The following is a 12,553-nucleotide window of genomic DNA, read 5'->3' as shown; positions in this document are numbered from 1 at the left end:
GCGCCAACGAAGGCCTTGCTGACCAGGTAAATCAAGACCCACCGGTTGTAGTGTGTGAAGAAGAGATTGTGGTTGACAAGACTTCCAGCACCAAATTGATGATACGTCACCTCTCACGAGCACACCACATCAAAGCTCCCATTGACACATCTCAACAAACTCTTACATCCTTTCCAGAAACCGGGAAGGCTTCAAATGTAAGTGTTTCATTCTTTCTTGTTCTTCTCATTGCCACTCGCTGATTATATTTGTTTTTTACTTTTCAAGTTGGGAAGTCTCAACAGGAGAACTCTCACTAACGCCGTTATACGGCTTATCGTCAACCAAGAACTCCCGGTATCACTAGTCGACGCCCCAGCTTTCCGCAAACTCTTGTCCTGGATCAATCCTGCCGTCGCTCCTCTTCTTTCCAAACAAACCGCCATTACCAATAATAAACTTGCTCAATACTGTCTTGCTCGGAATTGTCTCACTCCCCTTTTCTCTTTGATCGAGTATATTAGCATCACTTGTGATGCTTGGACTTCACCAAGCAGTGTACCAATGCTTGGGATTACCGCACACTGGAGGACCAACAATTTCCAAATGCGATCTGTAGTTTTAGCTTTGAAAGAGATTGATGGAGCTCATACCGGTAAAAACATGGCATCACTTCTCAAGCACTCCTTGGATCATTTTGGAATCACCAACAAACTTTACGGCATCACTGCAGACAATGCTTCAAACAATCTCACCATGGGACGTGAGCTCAAGAAACTCATTCCTCATTTCGATCCTGAGAAGAATCTCCATGGGTGTATTGCCCACGTTATCAATCTTGTCGCCAAAGCTGGAGTCTTGATCTTCGACAGCAAAACCCCTCCTGATCCTCTCAGTGCTTTAGATCCTCAGCTACCTCAAGATCAAGAAAACAATATTCCTGATGGTACTAATTCATTGATTGAACCGACACCTCATCTCAAAGTCTACTCAATTTTAACTCGAATTTGCAGTTTCCATAAGAAAGTCCGTTTGAGCACTCAGCTCAAACAGGCTCTCAATCAATGCATTGCCTCTTCCTCACAGCCTCGAAAGGTTGGACTGATCCACGAGGTTTTGACTCGATGGTCTTCAACCTTTTACTCTCTCAAACAATTCTTTGAACTCAAGAAAGTCCTTCAATATTATTGCAACATAAATGAATCTTTAGAACCTTTCCTCCTAACCGAAGATGAATGGATCCTGGTTGGCAGCTTAGTCAAATTCTTACAACCTCTTGCGATTGTGATCAAGGAGATTGAAGGCAATGATTATCCCACTTTCTCACGAGCAATGCCTGACTATCAATGGCTTGTTGAAAAGCTTGAAAAAGTAAGTTTTTCTTTTCTTTTCTTTTCTTTTCATATTAATTACTTTATATTTATACAATGTCTGACTCATCTTTTTACCAAACATAGGCATGGAGCACATCTGAGTGTACAAACTTGAAGGCAGCAATTCTCCCTATGGTCAAGAAACTAGTCCGCTATTCCACCTTAGCTTTGAAGAAACCAGTTTACATATGTTCCCCAATTCTTGACCCTCGCCAAAAGCTCAATGCTGTAACTGCTTTCACCTTGGAAGAACTTGGATTCGACAAGGACCAACTCATAGATTACTTTACCAAACAAGCTCGTAAATTCAAGAAACCTCAAGATCCTGATATCAAAATTGTTGAACCGGACCCTGTGCTCAAAAATGACGATGATAGACCACACCACTTTATCAAACGACACAAATACATTCAGCTTGAAGACAAAGTGAGAGAGTATCTCCTTGCCCCTCTTGTGCATGAACGTACCGATATATTAGTATTTTGGAAAACTAATCACTCAAACTGGCCAATTCTTTCTCGCATGGCTATGTTCATGCTCGCCATCCCTGCTTCTGGTGGTCCTTCAGAAAGGATTTTTTCTGCTGGATCAAGAGTGATGTCTGATTATTGATCAAGTATGACCAATCAAAACTTTGAAGCCCAGATTTGTCTCAAGTCATGGGGCTATGTTTTGGCCTTGTAGTTTTCTTTTTGAATCTCTACTCTTCTCGTTAAAGTTTTTTTTTACTGTTTTCTCTACTCTCGTTGATGGTTGCACTTTATTTGTTTCTTATTTCTATACGCTCCTTTGTCCCCTTTTTTCCTTTTTTGTCTTTTTTTGGTTTGTCCTCCTTACATGCTGAATTGATCAAACTTGTGCCCTTGAATTAGCCCACAAACGCCTTGCCCGAGCCAGTACCTGAAGGCTGGACCAAGCCAGGGCCATACCGTGGTTGGCGAGTAGGGTCTTGTTCATTCTTGCTCCAAGTTCAAGGGATTTGTGTTCGAGTTTCACACAATGTTTTTTTGTGCCTGTGACAAAGGAAAAGGAAATGTTCAATTGTTTCTAATCCCTCCTGACATTTGCAGGTGGGGTCAATAGGTTGTTGGAATCGATTAAGATAGGTATTTAGGGGGATGTGGCCAGAACGTAGCTGTGTTATCACAGCAACTCCATGCTTCAGGAGTTTTGATATGCTGTCTAAATGTTTCTTTGCCTGAGGTTTATGTCCTAGGCATTTTTTGTCTTTGTTGCTGAAGGTGTCAGTTTGGTTGCCTTGCCATTCTTTGATGGCCAACATGAACGCCGCGGTGTTAGGTGAGTTGGTGAATGTGCTTGGTAGATCTTGTTTTGCCAATGTGTTGGTGATTTTGTCAACTTTTTTGTTGCCTGGGAGTCCGGCGTGGCCGGGACACCACCTGACGTTGATTCGGAGGTTTGGATAACTGTGGTAGAGGGTGTGAAGTAGATCAAATGTTTTCTTTTGATTGTCCAAAGAAGAAAGAGACGATGAGTCTGATGTGAGATCTTTGACTACACCTTGATTGTCAAGGATGATAGTTGCCTGTCTAGTGTGGTTCTTTGCCACCTTGAGTGTGATCTGGAGTCCCAATTGGACTCCTCAATAATGGTCACGCGCTTATTCCACCAGCAGGTTTGCTATAATTAACAATCAACAATGGAATTAAGAAATCAATCATCATTTGCCAATTGTATTCCAGATTGGGGTTGTATGACCTTGATGGTTATCAGATAAGCTAACTCTTTGGATTGATGCACTCCTAACTTATGAAGTGGTGAATTAATTCTTATGCACACACCCTTTCAATTGGTCAAGAGCTCATTAACACAAAACAACATCCATGATAGTACTCAACACTGTATTTCAAGGTAGCCCACTCATCCCACACCTTACTCATCTGAGGATATTGAGATGGGCCCCTTGTCCACCATAAGTTATCATCAATCGTTTGAATGAAATAGAGATTTTTTGGCCCCTAGCAAAGTCAATGCTTTTTTATAATAAAATTTTGCTACCTATATCCACAACAAAACTTTATGAAGTTGTGTTTGGATTGTATGACTAAATTCACTCGAATAGATTATGTATCTCCAACCATACAGAGATTCTGAAATTATGTGAACTAAATCCAGAGCGCTTTGATCTAATGCACCGACCCGGTCCGCAAAACCCGATTTGGTACCGGGACCCGGACCGGGTCGGGCGGGTCTCGGCTCAGATCTGGGTAAAGCCGGGTCTGCCCGGGCATATGATAGGGGGCAAATTTTACCAAAATCATCTTAATTTCTTAAAGTATCATATATATACAACAAATTTTTTGTCTCTTTGTTATAGAATAGCTGCTGGATAGCTTCAGCAAAGGCTACAGAAGAGAAGAAAAATCAAAAAATCATATATTTATCATATATTTACGTTTTTTTTTGGTTGTCAAGCATATCACATCTCTGGGGCTAGCGGACCGGGTTGGCCCGGTCTGAGGGGGAGGTTGGCCCCGGTCCAGCTCAGATTCTTTGGGTTGGGGCCGGGTCGGTGCATTACTTTGATCAGCACTTATGTGGCATGCATTCTGGAAAGCTGTTACCACATGGATAAATGATTTTACTCATCTTAATTTCTGAATCTCAACATCTTTTTTTTCTCAAACAAGGAGGTGGATGTTAAACAAATTGGACTGGGGATCTTGGTATCTTCTACAACTCATATCACACGAATGAATTTTACACTTCACATAATATAGTCAACATAGGAAGGTACATATTGATACAATGGTCCTTAGTTGATAAATCTGTAGATATAGGACCCTCAAACAGGACAACATTGGGATTAAAGCTTCCCTTCTCTGTGCCACCAATTCTGGTTATCACTGGGTAGCTCTGGATCCATTGCTAGAGCTTGGCAAGGCGTGTCATTGAAAGTACGTACACTCCCCACTAGTGTGGATGTTTGCAAATACCATGTCTGTGCGATGGCTGGGTCGAGCTAACCTTCGCAATGAATCTCTGTGAAAAATTGTGCTAACTACAGCTCTCTACGCAAGTGGGGAGTGTGTTTCAGCCGGCGCGGTGGGGATGGACCTTTGATACCGCAGATAAGGCTGATGATCACATGAAGCTTGTGTACATATTGATTGAGAAGTGATCTACTGTCTCAGGCTGTATTGTGATGACACAATTCTCTTATCACATTCAAGACCTGATAGTCTTGATCGCAGACACATCAACCAGTACTGTACATGTGTGTGAAAATTGTCTTACAGCCCTCTATGCAAGTGGAGAGTGCTTGGCACACCCCGCTCAGTGGGGTCCGGGATTGCCACATGCGGTTGCAGATAAGGTTGACAATCATGTGTTGTTGCAGACAAGGTTGATGATCACATGCAGTTGTGGATAGGTTTCAGGTTTAGGGTTAGGGTTAGGGTTACACACATTGATCAATAACTGATATACTCTGTCTTTTGCGACGAAAATTAGTAGCTCTCTTATCACCTCCAAGACCTGGTACTCTTGAACACAGACAACCAATAAATGTACATAAGTTTTTGGTTGTAGTAGTGGTGGTGATGAATTTCCTCTGTGTGGTCCTATGACCATGACTCTTTTTATGTAGAGGAGGAGACTCCAAACACTGATCAATTCAAACAATCTATAATCTAAAGGCACAAGGCCTGACAACCAAGCAGTGTTTCATACACCATGGCCGGACCCTATTACATCATTGATTGTTGCCATGTCCAACGGCATGCATTGATTTGAACAATCAATCGTCCTTACAGTGTTTCAAGTTAGGGCTATTAACTTCAATTCTGTCGCCAGGCAACTTCCAACTCATACCCCATCCATTAAGTACTCCCCAGCAATGGTTAACAACTGTTCCCAGTTCATCATGCAAAAATAACAGGCCAAACAATGTTGTGAAAAAAAACAGGGGGCAAAGGATCAAATGGCATACTTGGTACACAAAAATCAGCTTCTCCACAATATAAAACTTTATCAGTGCACAACACAATGTGAAGCTAGTGGAGACTAGAAGTGCCAAGCACATCTATCAAGGAAGCCTGCAACCATATTCTCCACAATACAAACCTTGACAATATCCACACATTGAAATCCAACATGATACAGCCCTTCAGAATTCCATGCAAGGGAACACAGCATTTTGCTTGTTGACGCAATGGCTGGGAAGAGTCTAACATTCAGTGACTCAGGGGGTCTCCAACAAATATAAAAGGTTGACTCATTTTCTGAAAATTTGATCCCTATCCAATTGTCCCACCAACTGGTTTTTCTAACCTGCACACTTGCCTGGGTATGTTTCCAACCAATTTTCAGCCAACAATTGTAGAGTTTCTTTAAACACATGAGCCAAGCTTATACTTCATGGTCCCATACTTTATCCTTTTGATTGACCTAGATACATCACTTTTCACCTGAACCCAGCCCATACACAATCGTTCAAACTCAGTGGCATTAGCATCCCAGTGAGTCTTGAATTATTCAATCAAATCTTCTTCCCAATTTTCAGTATCTGAAACTTTGTTGCCCAATTAGATATCATCATGAAACTCATCATTTTTGCAGCAATCTCTGTGGCATTCATGTCATTTGATCAAGTTCTTGGTTCAATGCTTCATGGAGTTAAAAGTGAAGAAGCAATGATGATAGCTGATGGGTCCGTTGTCAAACCCATTGACCACGGCGGACCTACGACAGAACCGGATGGATGCCAAGTATGTATAGCCTACAACTGGGGATGTAGCGCTTGTCAACGCAAAAAAAATGGAAAATGATGCTAGTGCAATCTTTTACCACAACATGGGTGGTGTGGAAGTGTATGTAAATGAACTTCATTATCATTATGCAATCAGTGAACAAATCTTTGTGAACAGCAATCATTTTTTGTCCAGTAATTGGGAGGCAGGAAATAAGTTATTTGTTTGGCTGAGTTGTCAAGGGTCAAACCACCCTTTCCCCACCTTGCGCCAACTCTTTCCCTCGCAGAGTCATGTAAATCATACAATGATTTTTGAAATCCACTAGATGATGTTACCATCCTCCAGTCCATGAAGTGTTGGATAGCTATGATACCTGAGTTTGAGTTTTTGCCTTATCCTGCCCTTGATTTTTGCATGCTGCCAATCCATGAAATCTTTGAAAAAGGCCCACCCCTCTTGGAGACTTTTTGTATATCTTTGTTGGCTGTTGCTATTTGCAGCCCACATGAAATCCATGTAGGCGCTGTCCAAATTACGCCTACACGGTTGTTTTCCGCCAAAAAGTGCCTACATTTATGATGTAGGCGCTTTTTCCTTTTTCAAATGACACCTACAGGCTGAAAAAGCCAATGTAAGCGTCTTTTGTGTACACCTACATTCTAAAAATAAAATGTAGGCGCTTAAGTCAGTTATAAGGGTCTTATACACGTGTGAATACAAATCTATAAGGGTGCTGGTATTAATATATAAGGGTGTTGGTATTGAATTATAAGGGTGGTGAGATCAATTATAAGGGTGTTGGTCTTAAATGATAAGGGTATTAAATGTAAGAGTGCGCATTTGATTATAAAATTATAAGGGTCTTATAATTAATTATAAGGGCTTTGGAATCAAATTATAAGGGTGTTGGTATTAAATTATAAGGGTGTTTGTATTAAAATATGTAGGCACATTTTCGTGACGCCTACACAATGTAGGCATACAAAAATGATGCCTACATTGGGTTTTCAGCCTGTAGGTGTCATTTGAAAAAGGAAAAAGCACCTACATTTATGATGTAGGCGCTTTTTTGTGGGAAACCTTCATGTAAGGGCTGTTTTGGCAGCGCCTACATGGATTTTGTGTGGGCTGCAAATAGCAAGGGCCTCTTTGTTCTTTTGAATTTATCTTATCAGATGTCCTAAAAAGCCATCATTCATTGAAATTGCATTAATCATTACCAATATCCTTGTGGGGTATTCTACCATCTGTAGACTGATTTGCTTTGACAACTAATAAGTTTTTAACGTTGGTAACTTGCTATTAATGGAATGGCATGAGAGAAATTCTGAGCTTATCACATACAACATGTCACTGAGAGGCCAGACTCTTTGTCAACTATTTTACCACTCATCTAATGATGACGTCATAGACACTCCACCAATTTGTTACGGCTGTCCTGCTGGGGTTTGGGTTCTCGGAGTGAGGTTCAGGTGTCTATTATGCAGATTGTTGGATGAGGAAAGGAAAACAAGTACGGGCTACGTGGACAACAAGTATAGAGGAGTGTACAACGTGACATGTGTGTAACAAGCTTTCACTTGAGTGACAGGAGACCCTATTTGTAACATTATCCCCCTTTTATTGCCCAAACTTCCTCTTGCAAGTTCTGCAATCCTCCCCGGGCAGCATTAAAAAACCATGTGGGAAAAAGCTATGCCCTCTCTCATCTTCTCCTTCTTCTTTTGTATTTACTCAATGCGTTGTGGTGATCTATTTATGATATTAAGCAAAAAAATTAATCATCTTTACTTTACCAGTTTATTAGCAAACTTCAATATAGCAGAGAATTCAAAATTCAGGTTTTCAGATCAATTGAAGCTCTTAGAGGCTTATGTATACTTATTAGCTCATTATTATGTCATCTTATTTCAAAATTATTATTAAGATCAACATAGTTTACTTACAAAGTTATTACAAAAAGACAGAAAAAGAAAAGATAAGAAAAATTCAAAAATATAGGTGTAAAAGTTGGAAAATGGTTTTTAGCTTATTTATAATTAAATTATGGGTTTTATGAGGTTAGAATATGAAAGAACAACAGTTTATTATACAGGAACAATTTTAATATTCAAGGTTGATAAGGGGAAACAGAAGTTATTAGCAGAAAGGTACTTTTTTGAAGTTGGTAAACAAGGGTTATGCGTGTAGTTTACATATGTAATGGTGGTAGTAGTAGAAATTAAGGTTGCCAAGAGGATTTTCCGGGATTTTTAAGGTTATAGAAGATAATGTCATATTACATGAGCAAGAAAAAGAGAGTAGCAGCTGTGAAAAATGAAGAAAATAGGTGAAAATCGTCGAAAATGGAGGTTTTCAGCTAATTACATATGTCAAATGACGTCAGAATAAGTTGGTAAATAGCTCATTCAACGCAGAAGGGTGGATTACATAATGTACAGCCTTTAAATCATTAGTAACGGAGGTGTATGTAAAAAGTTATAAGGGAAATAAGAAATTGGTATGAATCTTGAATTTACAGTCACAAGTCACTTGTAACACCAAAAACCTTAACTTCACAACTCAATTATGGCGTTCAAACATGTGCAAGAAATTTGCAAAACCAACGTGCAAGATCCGTGCAAGATCCGTGCAAGAAATCTTGCACGGATCTTGCTTAATTAATTTTTTCACAACCCCCTGCTGTATGTATCTCATCAAGGGCAAACTGAGTCCTCGAAGCGGGGAAACCTAGGTTCACACATAACTTTCCTAAGTCTGCAAGTTTTGTGGAAGTTCTATGCAAGATGTTTAAAAGAACTTGCACAGAACTTTCTCGCAACTTGCAAATTTCTCGCGCATGTTTGAACGCCATAAATATCTTACTCATCACTCATCAGAAGTAGGTCTTATAGGTGTCAGAAATGATCAGTAACACGTGGGCTACAAGATGCACTTTAGTAATCAAAAATTGGAGCACATCTAAAAAAATTCGTAATCTCAAAAATTGGGTTTCAGCTAGTTTACAAGGAAAAAATCACCTGTATTCATCATAAGAAGTGCTGTACATTACATCATTGCGTCATTGATCACTTTTGGCTGTGAAAATTACACCATACATTAGTAACAAGATCATTACATTGCATCATTACATGGTTTTTAGGGTTATTTAGGCGGATTTGATTGTTTTTTGAGGCTGTTGACTGTTGTAAAGATTGTTACATGTGGATATAAGTACTCCTTGATGATTTTAGGATTGTAGCGCCCTTTTCTGCATCTTATACCTTTGTTGTAGTGTTATAAATCATCATTTATTTACTATATTTGTACTAAGATCACTTAAATCCGCCCCTTCAAAGCAAGGAGAAATTTATTTACGTGTCTTAAAGACTACAAGTCTAATTGGGAATAATACTTACAACAGCATTGCTAGTAATAAACATACTGTGTGACTTTTTTTGCGCTTAAAATCTGGGAATAATACTTAAACATAGTATTGCTTTATTTCCTCTGGTGCTTTATCTATTTCTCTGTTATCACAAAGTGGTCAGCAAGTGCCCTTGTGCTGGTTTCTTTGAAGAAGGCAGTCTTTAGACAACTTCTACTATATTACACGTAGTAGATTATCCCTTCTTAGGTGTTGTAAAGCTGTTGTTGAGCTTTAAATACTAGTGCGTCTGGGAATTGTAATTTGAAGTCTTGAAGTAATTCTTTACTATTTGTTAAATTAGTTTCCGGTTCCCATGAATTGTGACTCAAATCAAATCCTTTCCAGCAGATTAGGTATTGGACTTGGTTTCTTTGTCTTCTACAGTTGAATATTGAGTCAACTTCCCATTCTGCTTGATCTTCTACTTTGATAGGCGGTGGTGCTGGGTGTGATTGGTTGTCAATGGTATCTGTTTTGTGCTTTCTAAGGACTGAAACATGAAACACTGGGTGAGTTCCTTTCATTGAAAGCGGGAGGTTCAGCTTATACGTAGAATTAGACACTCTCTTGAGAATGTCGAAAGGACCTAGCCATTTATGTTCTAACTTTGGGCTGGGTCTGGTTGTTGAGATATTTCTCCCGTTGAGCCATACTTGCTCGCCTACTTTCCAATGAGGGGTTCTTTGTACTGATTTGTCAAATTCCGGCTTCATCTTCTCCTGTGTTAAGCGCAAAAAATGTGTCAGTTTGTGTTGTACTTCCTCAATTTTGTTCAACCTATCTTCCACGACAGCTATGCATTGTTCGGATGATGGAACTTCATTGAATATTGGGTCGTATCTGTAATTGGCTTGAAAGGGTGAGAATCCTGTCGACTCGTGGTCATTGTTGTTGTACATGAATTCAACTGTTGGTAGTAGTGACTCCCAGTTGTCCTGACAATAATTCGTAAAATGCCTTAGATAAAGCTCAACCACCTTGTTCACAATCTCAGATTGACCATTGGTGCCTGGGTGAAAAGCGGTAGAGGGATGTAATTTGATTCCTAATCTGGCGTCTAAGGCTTTTGTGATTTGAGATATAAACACGCTGCCCCTGTCAGAAACAATAGTTTTTGGGGTGCCGTGGAGTTTCCACACATATTTCATCATTAGATCTGCTAGGTCCTCCGCATTCATACTCTCTTTACAAGGTATGAAGTGAGCCATCTTCATCAACCTGTCTACTACCGTTAAGATGCTGTTGCACCCGTTTGATACTGGCAGTTTGGTGATTAAGTCGTAGGAAATGTCTGTCCAGGGTCCTGAAGGTATCGCCAGTGGTTCTAGAGTGCCTAGGGGTTTTTGTGTACTTGTCTTTACGCGTAAACAAGAATCACACCCACTTACACCACGAACCCTGATTTTGTTTTTTCAAGATTCGCGGCCAGAACCCGGTTCAAATTCAGCGGGGATTTGAGTAGACCCCGGGTTTTTGACAGGCTCTCTCTCATCTTTCAAGTAGAGTTGGTCAACCACTCTGCGAGCAGTTGGCCAACGGAATCTGATTAACCGCCTGTAAAACCGTGATTTTGCCCAACCAAAATGCTATGGTTGATGAATCACCGATTATATAATCCATCCTCAACCGCGGAACTGACCGCACGTCAACCGAGACTTAATGACCCTTTCAAGCGAAGCAGGCATGCCGAATCGAATTGATCAATGCATTTGATGTTACCCTTTATTACAAGGATGACTTTTCAGTTAAACACAAAAAGTTTTGAATGAATCAAGATTGATAATAACATCTTATTCCATTCTGCATCCCTATTCACCATTTTCCCTTCGTTGAAGGAAGCGCCATCACAGATTATATATTTCTTTTAAGCCTTTCTGTGCTTCGATGGGGGGAAACTATGAGGACAAATGTGACTATATCTTCTCCACCACTCACAAGTTTCCCAGTTCTGATTACTGCATTCTTGCAAAACATGAAAGGTATTGTGGAAGTGGGGTGCAATACAGATTCAATATCATTTGTTTGCACGGCCTGTTCTGGAAGCCGTTCCATGCAGAGCAGCCAAATCCGTCGGCATAAGAAAACTCCAACGCACCTGAAAAATTTGAAAATCTGGGTGGCCAAACAAGAGACCGTTCAAAGGGCAAATTCTTTCATTGACCACAAACAGTCTCATCTCCATTCTGACCCAGCAAGTCCAGTCGATCAGGTGCATGTCGAGGATACTGACATTAATGATTGCAATCAGGAGCAATCAGGAACAGGTTTTGTTTGAGAAAAGCTCATTGATCTTTGGACTAAGGACTATTCAATGGATTTTAAATCTCCAGCTGTTAGCGTCCACGGTAGCCAAGATGATCCAATTGGAAATCCAACCAACCTTGGCAACGAATCTGGATCTGACGTAAATGAGTCAGTTAACTCTCAGGATACGACAGACTGTGCGGAGCATATGGACGAGCAAGACGATTCCTGGTATCCTTTTTCGAGTCTAGAGGCAGGTTCTAATTTTGCCATAGATGAAGGAGTATGTATTCTGACTGTAACTTTATTCCAGCAAATGGTTGGTTTCATGGTGCTGGGTACATCACGTACCATTTTATCCTTGTTACAATACAAGCGGATGCGCTCATTCTTTGGAATACTTGGTGTGACACTACCCGCCTACAAGACTGTCCAGAAAGTCCGCCGCCGACTGAAGAAAAGATTTGATTTTGGGGTGGTAGAAAGCATCAGTTATTTAGACAAACCATGCTTTGGTTTGAAAATCAAGGATATACTTAAGCAGGCAAGTAATTGCACCACCACATCATGCCGTAGCACTTCCAATAAGGAGGCTGATTCAATTGATCATCTGTTGATTCAGGAAGTTGTGAATCCTTATGTAGCAGAGTTCCTCGAATTTATGCCGTCATTACCCACTGACACTACACAAAATGTCATCTTTACCGGGCGGTAAAGAAAACTACTGACATAGAAAAGTCCTGAGGCAACAGGAAGAGAGCTAAAAATCTGAAAAAATATGCACCTTGTTCCTAGATGTTGGGGCGTCATGACGAGTATTTTTTTGTATTTTA

At 40.3% G+C, this 12,553-nt stretch overlaps 2 protein-coding genes across 2 annotated transcripts; one reads left to right on the top strand and one right to left on the bottom strand.

The window, feature by feature from the left end:
• Positions 1–5,911: 5,911 nt before the first annotated feature.
• MELLADRAFT_124497 (uncharacterized protein) lies at positions 5,912–6,142 on the top strand (the record flags this gene model as incomplete). The annotated part of the gene is made up of 1 exon (XM_007413558.1): positions 5,912–6,142. One exon carries the CDS (start codon positions 5,912–5,914, stop codon positions 6,140–6,142), a length of 231 nt encoding a protein of 76 aa, XP_007413620.1.
• Positions 6,143–10,888: 4,746 nt separating this feature from the next.
• MELLADRAFT_90419 (uncharacterized protein) lies at positions 10,889–11,161 on the bottom strand (the record flags this gene model as incomplete). Its single annotated transcript, XM_007413485.1, has 2 exons — positions 10,889–11,062; positions 11,141–11,161. The coding sequence occupies 2 exons, from the start codon at positions 11,159–11,161 to the stop codon at positions 10,889–10,891; spliced, it is 195 nt and encodes a 64-aa protein (XP_007413547.1).
• Positions 11,162–12,553: the final 1,392 nt, after the last annotated feature.

This window comes from Melampsora larici-populina (assembly GCF_000204055.1).
Source record: "Melampsora larici-populina 98AG31 unplaced genomic scaffold MELLAscaffold_37, whole genome shotgun sequence".
NCBI classification, from domain to species: domain Eukaryota; kingdom Fungi; phylum Basidiomycota; class Pucciniomycetes; order Pucciniales; family Melampsoraceae; genus Melampsora; species Melampsora laricis-populina.
This window is presented reverse-complemented; position numbering and strand designations above follow the sequence as displayed.